Source organism: Rhopalosiphum maidis, chromosome 1 (assembly GCF_003676215.2).
Source record: "Rhopalosiphum maidis isolate BTI-1 chromosome 1, ASM367621v3, whole genome shotgun sequence".
In the NCBI taxonomy this organism is placed as follows: domain Eukaryota; kingdom Metazoa; phylum Arthropoda; class Insecta; order Hemiptera; family Aphididae; genus Rhopalosiphum; species Rhopalosiphum maidis.
In genome coordinates, this window is record NC_040877.1 from 6161889 (window position 1) to 6176314 (window position 14426).

The following is a 14426-nucleotide window of genomic DNA, read 5'->3' on the forward strand; positions in this document are numbered from 1 at the left end:
AAATTGAATAGGTGTTTAAGAGAAAAGAATCAAAAATCGATATCGTAGAGAATACTTTTTGTCGAGTAACCTTTGCGATGGATTTAATCCGTTTTAAAAATCCTTATAGCATCACTCAACATCATTACTACTAAAATATTCACTCCCAAACTCATCAGTAACGAAAAGAAACGAAATTAATGCATTTTTAATATTCCAATTATTAATTATACACATAGGTACATAATTTATACATGTTATTTTTTATAAACTATTTTAACGAGTATTTTAATTTAATTGTATTAACGTACCACCCACATGAAATTAAAATTGTATAGGTACCTCGAAAATCTATAGCTAATGCTAATTACCAATTGTATACCAATATTAAAGCAATCTTAAGAAGACACCGGTCCACATGTGACAGTGACACATGTGTTGTCTTTGACTTACAAATGTACAACATAGCAAATTTACGTTCAAAAGAACCAATTTTGTATTAGTAGCTAATATTAGAATGAAGTAATCTAAAATCAAACTTAAAGGTACCTAATAAGAAGTAAGAACTTTGTATTCTCTCGTTTATTTTTTACGATAATTCTAATTTTTAAGCAAAATTCATGTTAAGACTGTTTTAATATAGTTAAAGTTAGTAATTATTATTATAAATTGTATTGGGCGCAGTCATAATATTGGTTATGAAACAAGATATTTTTTTTACATATGATAATGTAAGAAGAACAAGATGAAAAAACTAAAGAAATTAGTACGTACCATATTTTATAACTTTTGTATAAATTATAAACAGATGGGACTGTTTCAAATCAACATATTATACCAAAACTACATTTATTATTATAGGTTTCTTTATTAAACAAATATGAAATAAATTGATAAAATATAAAACCGTAAATTTATTTTATAAAATTAAATTTTAAAATGGCTTTAAATGAAGAATAGTAATGGCAAAGAATCTAAAGAAAAATGGCAGTCAATTTCACAGTTTGGTTTTTATTATTAACATAAATTGTAAATTTATGTCTACATTGTCTGATACTGTAATGACTCGGTTTTTAAGTTTATTTAAATGGCAACCCTATATCTAGATAAACTCTTTTAGGAAATTAGCGGTGATGTTAATTAAATAGATGTACATTTGTGATTTGTTTATTACCTGTAAAGTACTGCACTACTGCCAGATCTCTCAGCCGCCTGTGCGCTCGTATGTATATTATAATCATTATGAACTGGATGACCAATAAGGCAATGAATAATAGCGCGAAAATGCCAAAAATATCGACGCAACAATTTTCTAAACGTCGAACAGCCATCTTTTTTTCAACTGAATACTAAACTTGTAATATTTTGATCCCCCTCTCCTAATCAGTAAAAAAACAAACTCGATTCATGATATTCTAATAGCAACTTTTAAAGTTATAATATTCATATTGTAATGTACTATGTACACGCAAGATTGCATACACAAATAGACAATATGATTGAAGAGACAGAGAGGGACACTTAAGGTTTATTTGTATTTAAATTATTTCAAGATTATTAGATTACCTAAAAATGAACGATAAATGTTTGTTCAATAGGTATCCCATTAAACATTAGTTACAATTAATAAACTGTTATCCAATGTCTGATCAATGTAGATAATAAAAATTGTATTCCATAATTTAATTACAAGTTGAAGTTTCAAAACTACAAATTAGTACATTTTTGTCTAACTAAAACTATTTAAAAATAAATATTGTTGGACAAGTTACCAAGTATTACTAGAAATATTGAGGTATAAAAACCAACCCATACATGTGAACGATGACCTAGAACCATTATTTTGTAATGGGCTCAACATATTAATTAAAGATTTAAATTTAAATTTATTGATTATATACTGTTATAGTGTTATTGTTAATTGTTATTATATAAGTATATATCTATCTACCTATTAAAATGAAACTAATAGACAATCATTAAAAAATAAAAATAATAAATTCTGAATTCATGTTATTTAATTTTAATAGATTAAAAAATGTTTTTAATGTGTTACTTAAATTATAAACTAAGGATAGATTTACAGCCTCCCTTTTTCACAAACATTTTTGTTCGCATTTGAAAACTGATCAAATTCTTATATTATATTTTTCTGAAACATGAGCCAAATAATCACACATGTTATTCATGTTTCTTGAAAAATATTATTCAATGCAAGAATTAATGATTATAATTTCAATACTTGAAATTAGAATATTATACATTAAAAAAGAACCAAATTATTTTTAAAAAAAAGTAACTTTTATCTACTCACTTAACAATAACATTTATTTTAAATCCAAATCTTTCTTCTATAATTTAACTATGTAAAAAACATATTTATTAAAAAATTTTCCAAACTATTTTTCTAGATAGAATTGCATTACATTTTTTAAATCCTTTTGATATGTCAGATTATGATATATACTAAAATAAAATTAATTTTTGATTTACAAATAATAACTGTTATTTATTAATTAATGAATAATAATTTAAATTACAAAAAGCTTAATAACAGGATGATGTAAAATAATATAATAACAGATAAAATTATGTTTACCTATTTTGTTACAACTTATAAATAGTTGTAATAAATAAAATATTATTTTCCATTTAAAAATAGTAACTACATTAATTTTGGAAACTATTTAAAAACCAAGATTGTAATATTTAATTTAATAAAAATGTAGATAAGATTTAGAAAACTATTAATAAAGAATAAAAATACATGTTTAAATGTTTTGTTCAATGATTAGAATAAAAATACTAAATCATTTTAATTAATCAATGAATCAGTTTATGGATCATAATAACACATATTATTATTTTTACACATTGTGATTACAATTGTCAATTCTTTGGCAATGTTTAGATTATAATACTTAAGTAGATTAAACAATTTTTTTGCAACTTTTGCTTAAATAATAAATAAACAGTGTAATTGAAGCATAAAGCATATTGTGGTAATGCGAAACAAGCTGACATGATTGTTTTCTTATTAAACTGCAAACTTTTGATTTAGCATTGTTAATGACAAAATAAATTTGTACCAAAAACAAAAGTATTATGTACAGGGTATTCTGTATTATATTGAATTAAAGGTTAACATACCATAACAAAAATAAATAAATAAATTATTCTTACAGTATTAAAATAATAAAAATAAAATTGAGATCAAAAAGGTCAGAAATAAATATTAATTAATCCGCAACAAGTGGAAAAATAATTGAGCAAAAATAAAATGTACAAAAGGTGAGAGAATATTATTTATGTAATAATTGATGTTTCAAATGTAAAATAAAAAAAACAAAATTATACATAATAAACAATATGATGTTTTAAGATTAATATTTGTAAACATTTTGAAATAACCATGTTATCTAGAATTTGGACATTAAAATTTAAGTTATGATCAAATTTTAAAAACTTTATAGTTCTTTGTAGTTTATAGTTTTATAAATTATTTAATTTAAAATTAAAAATAGTAGTTGTAACATTTATAAAATAAGCTATAAATCCTGATCATGTTTTTATTAAAAAGAATACCCATTGGTATTTTTTTACTTTTGACCAACACATTGACTGCGAAGGTCTTTTTATAATTCTCACTCCAGTGTAGTAGTATAATTATAAGGGGAGGGGATTTAGATGCATATCCCCCCTCCATGACCACTTTTTAGAGACTGGCATACAACAATCTATGTAGGTACTTATTTAATGCTACTATAGAATATTTGATAAATATAATTAAAAAAATTTTGAATCTTCAATGCTAGTTGTACATAACTAAGATTATATTACTTCGTAATAAGGTTAGGTTAGGTTTTTATTGCATAAATATATTGTATTATGTTGTATTTTGGTATAAAAATAAACCACTGAATGGTTGAGTACTATTTTATTGTAGAGCGACTATACACATAATGAATATCATACCTATAATGTACAACTACTACAACTAAATCAATTATAAGTGATTATTTAAATATTATGTAACTATTTTTTTGTTTCCATATGTACTGATATTAAATATATCACATTGGTTGTATTGATAGATTTTTATGATACATATGAATTTTTTTTTGGGAGTAATAGGCAAAATGTACAATTTTAATTCTGTTCCTCTCCTTGCTCCTTCCCCTCCCACACAAACATAACCAAATTACGCCACTACTCTAATCTGTACACATAATAAATTCAATAAATAGAAACTGCTCTTATAATGCATGGTGGTATTACTAGTGAACAGCATATGAATACACATTTTAAAATATCTATTTATCTGCTCTAACTAATGATAAAATATATTTTAACAGCACTTAATAAATGTATACTTAATGCCAAATGGAGCTGAATGATTCTAAGGACATCAATAGATGTCAGAATGCAGTCAACATGTTAAGTTGTTAAAGAATATTTAATTTAAATAATAATAAATGTAATTTTAAGTTATTAACGTCCAAATGTCTAGTTACAATTGTTTAATAGTTAACAAATACAGTGATGTACTGTTAACAAAAACATTTAAACTGTTATAAGTTAATATAATTATAATAACATATATTCAGATATAATAAATTATCTGAAAAAGTTTTTGGTGTAATATCACATAGTTTCATTCAAACACAATACACTCAATTTTTATAATACATATTAAATAGTAATTAAAACAAAACAAAACAAAACAGTAACTTCAGCAAGTTTCTCAAGTTTTAATTTAAAATGTTTGAAGAAATTTTAAAAATATATGTAGAAATTAAAACTTAAAACGTTGATAAAAATAAAAAATAGTGTTAGCTATCATTTATAGTATCATTTATGACCTTTTTTATGGTACTATTGGCAACATCAATTTCATGGAGTTCGACTGATAATATGTTGGAGAAACATACATGGTCACTTTCTATTGGTTCTCCACAGCATTCACAATTTACTACCTATGAATATATATTGATTAATTCAAAATATATTGACATATTTTTTCTTTTAGTGAATGTCCTGGATAATAAAAAAAATTGTCTTTAGTAGCTATATTAAAACTCAACCTAGCTCCTTTACTAGCTTTCAGAAAGTTTGGGCTTTACAAAAATTATAATTCCAAAAAATGCAGCTAAAAAAGAGCATGGTCTATTTTCCCATTTTTAGTATTTAATATTTATTTTGTAAATTGTATTAATTATATATAAGTTTTAAAAACACATTTATATTGCACTACTGCATACTTATAATATTACTCTTAAGCTCATTTTGTAAATAAAATAAACAAATAACTGTGTAAATTTAAATTTATCAGCACTTCAATGTTTTTTTTCATAGCAATGTATGAAGTTATGTACTGTATTAATAGTTGTCTTTACTGTGACATATTATATTGAATTAGGTAGTGTAGTGTAATCTGTAGTGTTTATATAAATGTTTTTATGTTTTTTTTTTTTTTTTAATTTTGAAGTAAATTATAAGCACTTTTAAATATTTTACAAAACTTGCATTGCAATTGAAATATTATAAAAAACCAATGTACAAATACAAATAATATTATGAACAATAGGTTTCAATAATTTCATCATAGATTAATTCACATTACTATTAAAGTTAACTTGACAAAATATTACTATATAGTAGGTAGTACATTATGATCCTGCGATGGTAAAAATCAATCGCCAAGATTTATCTCACTGTCCTGCAACTTTTTCAATTTTATTTGCTTTCAACAGATAAATACTGCAGCTTAATTCATACCGAGGTTAAATGTAATAAAATAAAATATATATTTAAGTTTTAGTAATGTTAAGTTAATAAAAAAATAATAATTTAATTAAATTAAAAATATTTATTGTCATTCAAATATAATAAAACATAAAAAAAACGATAAAAATAAATTTTTTTCAAAATTTTTTAGTAATAATTTAAATTATGAGAGAAAAATATTTACAAAAACCTTTTGAAAATAATATGTTCTTTATTTAAAGAGTCGTTTAATGTAATGAAGTATAGACATGGTTAGGTTAGACATATGTTACAGGTATTATGTGTGAGTGGCACTAATTATAAACAAATTATGGAGAATAGGTTGAGATTGGAATAAAAGGTAATAAGGCTCAGAAACTGAAAATAGCTACAAAAATTGATGTAAAACGAAAAAGTGGAAGAGGTAAACCAAAGATGGATGCATAGAATAGAGATTGACACAGTAATAATGAGTATTAGTAGAGGTTACTGGTTAGTGGGTGAGACAAACTCCTGTGGAGGTATAAAACAAAGGCGACCAACTTCATAGTAAGCAGCAAAAAATGAAGATAATAAAGAAGATACAATTATCATAGTAGTATACAATATATCAGATAATAAAAGTGGCAGTTGCATGGTAGTTAGTGGGAAAATACATTTTGAGCTTTAAATTCAAATAATGACAGGTTCATAATGTACAAATACCCAAAAAATTGGTTCTTCTGAATGTAAATTAATTAGATAACATATTATGCAGATATAGTGTTCCTTTAAGACATTGCCATACCCACAGCACATGTGTTTTCACCATCTTACAACAGTACGACATAGCAAAGAAAAGCAGTTCCAATTTTGTGTTTTGATTGATTAAAATTACTAATAATTAAACTTAAAACTTTAAAAGTAAGAATATAGTTTTTTTTTTAATAAATATATACAGGTACTATGTATTTTATATTTTAGCAATAAATGAGCATTTTTAAGTTATGATAGATATTTTATTTACTAATCTCACTTTAACCCTTTAGTTACTGCATTGAATGCTTTATTAAAAAGACTTTTTTGTGGACATTTATATTGTATACTCTTGTCTTAAATAGAATTAGGTTAATTTTAAAATCTAACGTAACCATAGATTGTTGACCAATTTTTGTGAGACAACATCCAGAGATTAAATCAGTTTTTGTTTTAGACGATCAGCCAAGGGTCGAAAATTTGGTTTATCGTGTTAATCTTAGCGAAATGTAAGTTAGGCTGTTGTTAGAGTAATAAAGCGATTCTCCGAGACCACAATACTTAGCACATGTTAGCCATACCCATCGCCACTGCCATACACAAAAGCTCACTGCTAAAGGTTACTCCTATTTGAGAGGTTAGGAATATTTATGCAATAAATAAGGCATCAATGGTGTTTGGTACTGTTAGCGCATACATGATAGTAATTAAAAGGTTTACAACATTATTCAATTTTATATCCAGTTGTTTTAAATAAAATTAAGAAGATGTTATACCTGCATGAGTTATCTGTCTTACTAATATACATCATAGCAAATTTGCATTTAGCAGAACACATTTCGTTATGTTAACTTTAATATTAGAGTGAATTTACCTATCATCAAATTTAAGGGTAAGAATATATTATTATATAGGAAATGTCATATTCTTACCTTTAAATTTGATAACAGGTAAATTTACTTTAATATTAAAACTAACATCGCAAAATAAATTCTGCTGAACAAAAATGTTCCATATTATATGTATGAAGACAGAGACAACACATGCAGGTATATAACATCTTCTTAAAGCACCAATATAAATAACAAATCATCATCTTACCTTTATAGTTGATAATAAATTTACCCTAACATATATAACATCACAAAATTGGAATTGATAAACTCAAATTTGCTATATAGTACATTTGCTAGCTGAGACAATACACGGTGTCTTCTTAAGGTGTTAAGGCGACAATTTAAAATCACAGTTTGAAATGAGCTAATTTGGAAATTAAAAATATGTATTTTGAATTTTGATTTTACCAAAATAAGTTTTACTTAGATTGGCCTGTTAAAATTTTAGATTATCAATAACTACTGATATTACAAGACTAAAATATTATACCTCTAAGGTATAATAATTTTTTTGTCGAGAAATCCTTTTTAATATTCTATTTCTTGCACGTTCTTTAGCACGGAATTCAGGATTCATTCTTCTTTGACGTTGTCTTTCTTTATCTCTTTCTTTTTTTATTCGATTCAGATCTTCTAAATTTACAATATCCACATTATCTAACCTAAAAATAAAATATTACAAATTTAAATGCTAAAAAAAAAAAATCCACTTATTTATCTTACAATGATGCCATTTCACTACAATCGATATTAGCTTCTGGATATAATTTATCAATGTTATCACCATAAAGGACTTTAGATCTAGATAATCTTTTAGCAATCGTGTTTTTTCCTCGCTCAATAGCTCTCAACACTGGATCTAAACGTCTCTTTCGTTGTCGTTCACGGTCACGTTCTAAGCGACGTTTTCTAGATTGTTCTCGCTGTTCATCTGTCAATGGTCTTCTGGGCATTTTTATACTTTAAAAATAGAAAAATATTTAACTTCAGTATACATTATAATATTAATTTAAATACTTACAATCACATAACTATGTAGATGGATTATTCATGTTGATATTTGTATAGTATTCAAATGGACTAGATTAAAAAAAATTGATTTGGTTTTTTGACATAAAATACAGCTTTAACAAGGTTATATTTAATTGCCATGATTAAATTTGTTTCAACATTCATAGATATTTATTCAATCTTAATTAATATCGACCTGAAAAATTTAAAAATTTGAGTTTTCAATTTAATATCAAAAATTGTTGAATTGTTCAAAATTTTTTAATAATTAGTGGCTGACAATCAAACATTACAGTTATTATATAAAAAATATGTATCAATTACAAAATCATAATATGTAATTCTCAGTTAAAATTATCCAAGTACAAATGTAGTATAAGGTACTTAATCTAAATGGATTAAGAAAGTAATACTTCTAGCATAATGTATTTTAATAATTAATATAGTATATATTAGTTATAATACTAACTAAAATGTTAAATTTAATATTGAATTTTTTGCAGATATTAGAAATAGCTTTGAAACCACCATGGCAGCGTTTCTCGTATCAAAAATATTTGACATGTTATGTTCCTATAAGTACAAAGATTTAACAGAATTTTATAGTATTTATAATATAAGCACCATTGATATAATAATAAAAAATTACCTAAGCAATTAATAGAATCTAATATCATAAAACAATCATGACTTTTAAGGAAGAGTCATTATTTCGTATTGATTCAATATTGAGCGTTTGAGAAGTTATATGTGTGGTATACTACCAAAATGTAATAAACCATATCATATTGACTTATTAAAGTCTAAATATATCTACTCCATATAAAAACAGAATTTTTCTTATTGAAAATCTTAATACTTATCTATTTAAAAATAATTTGGGGATGAAATGTCTCCTTAATTACATTTAGATAGACCAAATGTCTTGGTATTGTAATGGTAAAATATGCATACAAAGTTATGTTTTGATGATTTGACACCAGTCATACCTACTACATAGATGCATTTGAAACCGCAACACCAAATAAAACTCATACACAGTACTTGATAAACAAAAAATATGAAAAATTATGTACATGTAAATAAAAATATACCTAGAGTAATAAATATTAATCAAAAAATGTATTGCATGTACCTAATAACCATGTTGTTTTCTTTAAATCAACATTGGTGTTACCATGGCAACAATAGTTGTAGAGACACAACCAAAATACAGTATAACAGCATAAAATATGGTTTTTTCGCTAATGACAAATAAAAAACCTGAGAAAGGATCTACATTCATATTCCTATAACGGCATGTAACTACGCCTATTTTTCGGACTACATAATAACACACACACACAGATGCCGAAAGAGTGCAATACTACAGTCGGACCGAGATGAGGTACACTAGTCCCCAATACACCATGTCAGATGGGCAACACATACGAGGTAGCTAGACGAAACAGATTTATGGTATAAACATTAATTACCTGGCCTTGGTCCAACATGGTTGCGCATTGTTTTACATCGTTGGGGACTAGAATTAGGCGGTACATTTACTGCGTCACATGCCATATACGTTACGACAACGGCCGTAACGCGGAATGTCGGACTACGACGAAAGAAGAGAAGATAACGAGAGATCACTTGACGACGACTGAAATAATTACGGGATTATTGTGTGCACGCCGCCGCGCCATCGTCACTCGCTCATCTGCAGACTGCAATTTGTTGGAATTTACTATTTACATATTTACATTAAATTAATATTAAAGATTATATTGATTTCCTAGTTTCCTACGCACATTAAAGTACGTAAAACAACCAACGTAATAATAATAACAATAATAATGAAATTTATCTCTTTCGACGATGCTCCAGAAATCACACGGCGGCGATGATATCAGCAACTATGCGATGACGAGTGACGACGACAACGTAGCTACGTGCGCCTGCGAAGTCGACACTTACCATAGAACATAGTAGAAGCGACAGTCAAACAGCTGATCGATTTGTTTTTATTTTTTTGGCATGAAGTCGGCAGCGAAGACTCGGTATCATCATAGATTTTTGTTTTTGTTTTAATACGGGTTTAAATGACGTAACGGTTACATCAGCTCAGCCTCCGAGGCCTGTATGCCGAGCATACAGCAAAATGTCAAGATGAAAATATATCATATTATATTTTTTATCAATATTTATCACTGAATAAAAGTAATTTTTAGCTGTCGCTTATATTATGTTCTATGATGGTCTTAGATCAATATTTTGAATTTTGATGTACATGTTAGCGACAAGTCACCGGTTATGTAACCTTTACTGCGCATACGCAAGTGACTAGTCGCATATTTTCCCAATGATATGATAAATATGAAAATTACTATTTGATAAGGTAAATGATAACTGATAAGCATGGCTTAAGATCACGAACTTAGATAAACTTATAATCTTAAGCCATGCTGATAAATAAAGAACGGATTTTATTATAAATCATAGATATAATAATATTCTTATGTTCAATATTGTAAATACATATTTTTATTGGAATGAGATATTTTAAATCTGATAAAAAATGTGTACGATTTAGATCATTCTAATTCAAATAAACCCCAAATTTATTTTACATATTTGGTAAATATTAAATAAGTATATATTTTGTACATATTTTAATATGTAAAATTGATTTTTTCATTGATTTTTTCCGTCGTTTAACATCATCTGCTTTGTCTAAATCTAAAACAACAAGATATGTAATTTTTGACAAATATATTTTAATAGGAAAAATTCACTAAGGATCTCTGGAAATTGAATACACTCCTTCTGATATAGTGAATAATAATTATGTCCCTATCACATTTTTTGATGTGAAACGGTATTTTAAAAGTATTCTCCAACAGTCTGACCATACAGTCATAATTTTTTATTTGCAAACCTACAACAATATGTTGTTTCTTATTGCTTTGTTTCGGAATAATATTCATAATTTTATACTTATATACCTATATCATTTGTATTACTTTTATATAAAATTTATTTTTTTGTAATTTTCAATACAAATACATTTTTTTAATATTTTGGATTTTTTATTCCATATTTTAAGAATAATTGATACATATATTGATTTTTTTATTACAATAAAATTCGTTCCCTAATTATAACATTTATAGACATTTTCTTACTTATTATTACAAACTTATAAAACTGATTCTTCAAATTTCTCAAACTTAAGTTTTAAATTAGGTACCTATTATTAATTTTTTTTAAGATTAAGATTTTATTAAATTTTAAAATTTGGCCAACTTGTCACTTCTGGCATGCGTGTAATAGGTTTGCCACCCCTGGTGGCCTGGTCTATATAATAAATAAAAACAAAGAAGGAAGGTATCTTAGAAATCGAACCTAACTGTAAAGAACCAATTTAATCAGTTGGTAGCTATATAATATAATTATATTGAAAGTTTTACACAAATTGAAATTTTATTAATTTACATTTTATTTCATTTCATAAGCTACAATAATTATCTGTTTTAAATATACGCAATACTGAAATAGTATGATTAAAATACTTAATTCAATGTAATAAAATAGTTTGCATATTTGAATATATAATATAACTAAAATATGAAACCATATGATATTTAGTAGTTTAATATTTGAATACCAATAATAATTATTAAACTTGTAATATTTATTGTTTCCCCAATTACATGTGTCACAATCAAAATATAAACAATATTAATAATCTATTAAAAATAAAACCGTTTAATGAATCTGTTACTGTTAATAAAACATAAAAAGAAAGACATCACAAGACTAAAAAACAAGCTATTAACATTATAAAAATAATTAATGACAGCAAAATTAAGTCCCCATTAAGAAATAATTATAAAAAAAATCATATACAACAAATAATAACTAAAATTAAAATCACAAATAATCAAATGCAGTTCTCACAACACAAAATATAAAAATGTTTCATTATAAAAAAATAAATTTAAAAAACAAAAATTAAATCTATACCTATCACTTTAACAAATAATAAATTTATGACATAAAACATGTTTTATATACCTATGTGCAATACCAACTCTAATTAGGAAAAAGAGAACTGATTGACATTACTAGTTATCTCATATTTATAAATAATTTAAATCAATAAGATTTGTAAAAATTAAATCTAAAGAATACTAAAAATAATGTACATAATATGATAATTTATTTATTTTCTTTATTCTTAAAATGCCTTATTTACAAAAAATAAAATCTCATTAACGTATTATTCAGATTTTCAAGAAAAAAATTCATTACTTATTGATAGATAATAGTCACTTAACAACTTATATCAAAGTTTGAATCCGATACAAGTCAGTTTATTGCACATGCAACTTCTTGAACACTATAGAGTTTAAAATTTAAACCTATATGTATCAATAAGATCTAATTTCTTCCTTGAAAATTTTTATAAATGAGATGTTTATTGATGATTTAAAGTTAGATTCATAAGACTTAAGAAATAAAACAATATTAACATAATTTTTTAAATATAACAATATAATATATTTTCAATGATATATTATTTGATCTAATATCTAACTTATAATATTTGATTATATATAATAAAAGCTTTATGATTTTTTTTTTTAGTTCAAAAATAAAAAAAAATTTATATTATAAATCACTTGACAAGGAATTTATTTTATTAATAAAAAAAAAATCATCAAACTTGTAAAAAAGAGTTTTATCATTTAAGTGTTTTTGATTTGATATATTTTATAATTACTGTCATATACTTCATAGAAATTAAAACAATTTATTAAACAAATTTCTTACATAAACTATAATACTACAAAAATATATTTATGTTATATACAGTTATGATGTATAATTGAAATTTTCATAAAATAGAAGCAATCAATAATATTATTTTATGTTAAATAATGTAATTAAAAAAAAATTAAAGGTCCTCTAATAAATTTATAATTAACCTACCAATGAAAAAAATATATATTTGAAATATCATAATATATATTATGTATGTATGATTTAGAAATTCCAATATCACAAATACGAGGTATTATCTCAGTGATGAATTGGGCTAAATAATTTATAATGTAATTAATTATTTGTGTATGTATTTTATCAATCTTTTTGGCCAATAAATATTATTATTATCTTATATTCAATAAATCACTAAACAGTTGTTGGACTTAAAATATCTACATTTCACACATTGTAAGTTAATTTTTTATTAAAAATAAGGTCATCTATAATTATCACCAATGTATATTTTTATATTTTGTATTTGCATTAATACTATTTATAAGATCTTTCATAATATAAGATTATTTATTATCTTCATAAGATAATAAAAAAATTCTTCATTTTGAAAAATGAATTTAGTATTTTAAACATATTATTATTCTAATTTTGATGAACTCAGTTGAAGTAAAATTGAAATCAGTAAATAAAACAAATATTAATTGATATTATGCATATTTTGTGTTAAATGATTTAATACACATACATTTTGAATACTAATTCTCAACTCATCAACACAAGTAAGTAATGATTGAACCACAACATGTTTACTATGAATAAGATATCTAAACTTTTAAGTATGTTATTAAGTATTTGATTTCAAGTCCTAATTAACTTAAATGGAGGGAGTAATAATAATTATAAACTAAAAAATATGACTAGAAAATATCACTTTTTTTTCACAAAAAAAAAAGAAAATATTGAAAAAATGTAAATCACTAATACATAACTTTGCTAAAATGTTTATATGTAATTAGGAGTAATAAATATTTAATATTTTTTTTTTTACTACAAGTGCTTTAATATTATCAAAAATATATACATTTCAAAAGTATATTATTATCATGTGCATTTATTTTCTAGAAAAATAATTTTTATTTTATAACTTTTAAATTTTAATACATAAATATATTTTGGTTTGTATTTCAGTTTTTATTGTAATTACACGATACATTTTTTAATCTTATTTCATTTTTAAATACAATAAAATATATTCTACAAGTTTGAAATTTCCAT

General features: G+C 24.3%; 1 protein-coding gene across 6 annotated transcripts; it reads right to left on the bottom strand.

The window, feature by feature from the left end:
• Positions 1-3262: 3262 nt before the first annotated feature.
• On the bottom strand, positions 3263-10633 carry LOC113547932. 6 transcript variants are annotated; one of them, XM_026948526.1, is made up of 6 exons: positions 10344-10633; positions 9863-10093; positions 8398-8583; positions 8100-8336; positions 7867-8038; positions 3263-4955 (listed from the first exon to the last, which is right to left on the bottom strand). In XM_026948526.1, exons 4-6 carry the CDS (start codon positions 8327-8329, stop codon positions 4812-4814), a joined length of 546 nt encoding a protein of 181 aa, XP_026804327.1. In that variant the 5' UTR covers positions 8330-8336; positions 8398-8583; positions 9863-10093; positions 10344-10633; the 3' UTR covers positions 3263-4811. The 6 variants fall into 6 exon arrangements, 5 of the variants coding, with proteins under 5 accessions (XP_026804327.1, XP_026804325.1, XP_026804324.1 ...); XM_026948524.1 differs by having other exon boundaries at positions 9863-10113; XM_026948523.1 differs by lacking the exon at positions 10344-10633 and adding an exon at positions 10178-10330 and having other exon boundaries at positions 9863-10113.
• Between the last annotated feature and the right edge of the window lie 3793 nt (positions 10634-14426).

Excerpts from the sequence above, each read along its gene's own strand:
- LOC113547932 (XM_026948526.1), bottom strand. The coding sequence starts at position 8,329 with ATGCCCAGAAGACCATTGACAGATGAACAGCGAGAACAATCTAGAAAA. Across the intron at positions 8,039-8,099 it reads TGTAGTGAAATGGCATCATT|GTTAGATAATGTGGATATTG; the intron begins GTAAGATAAATA and ends TTTTATTTTTAG. Across the intron at positions 4,956-7,866 it reads AAAATTATTATACCTTAGAG|GTAGTAAATTGTGAATGCTG; the intron begins GTATAATATTTT and ends ATATATTCATAG.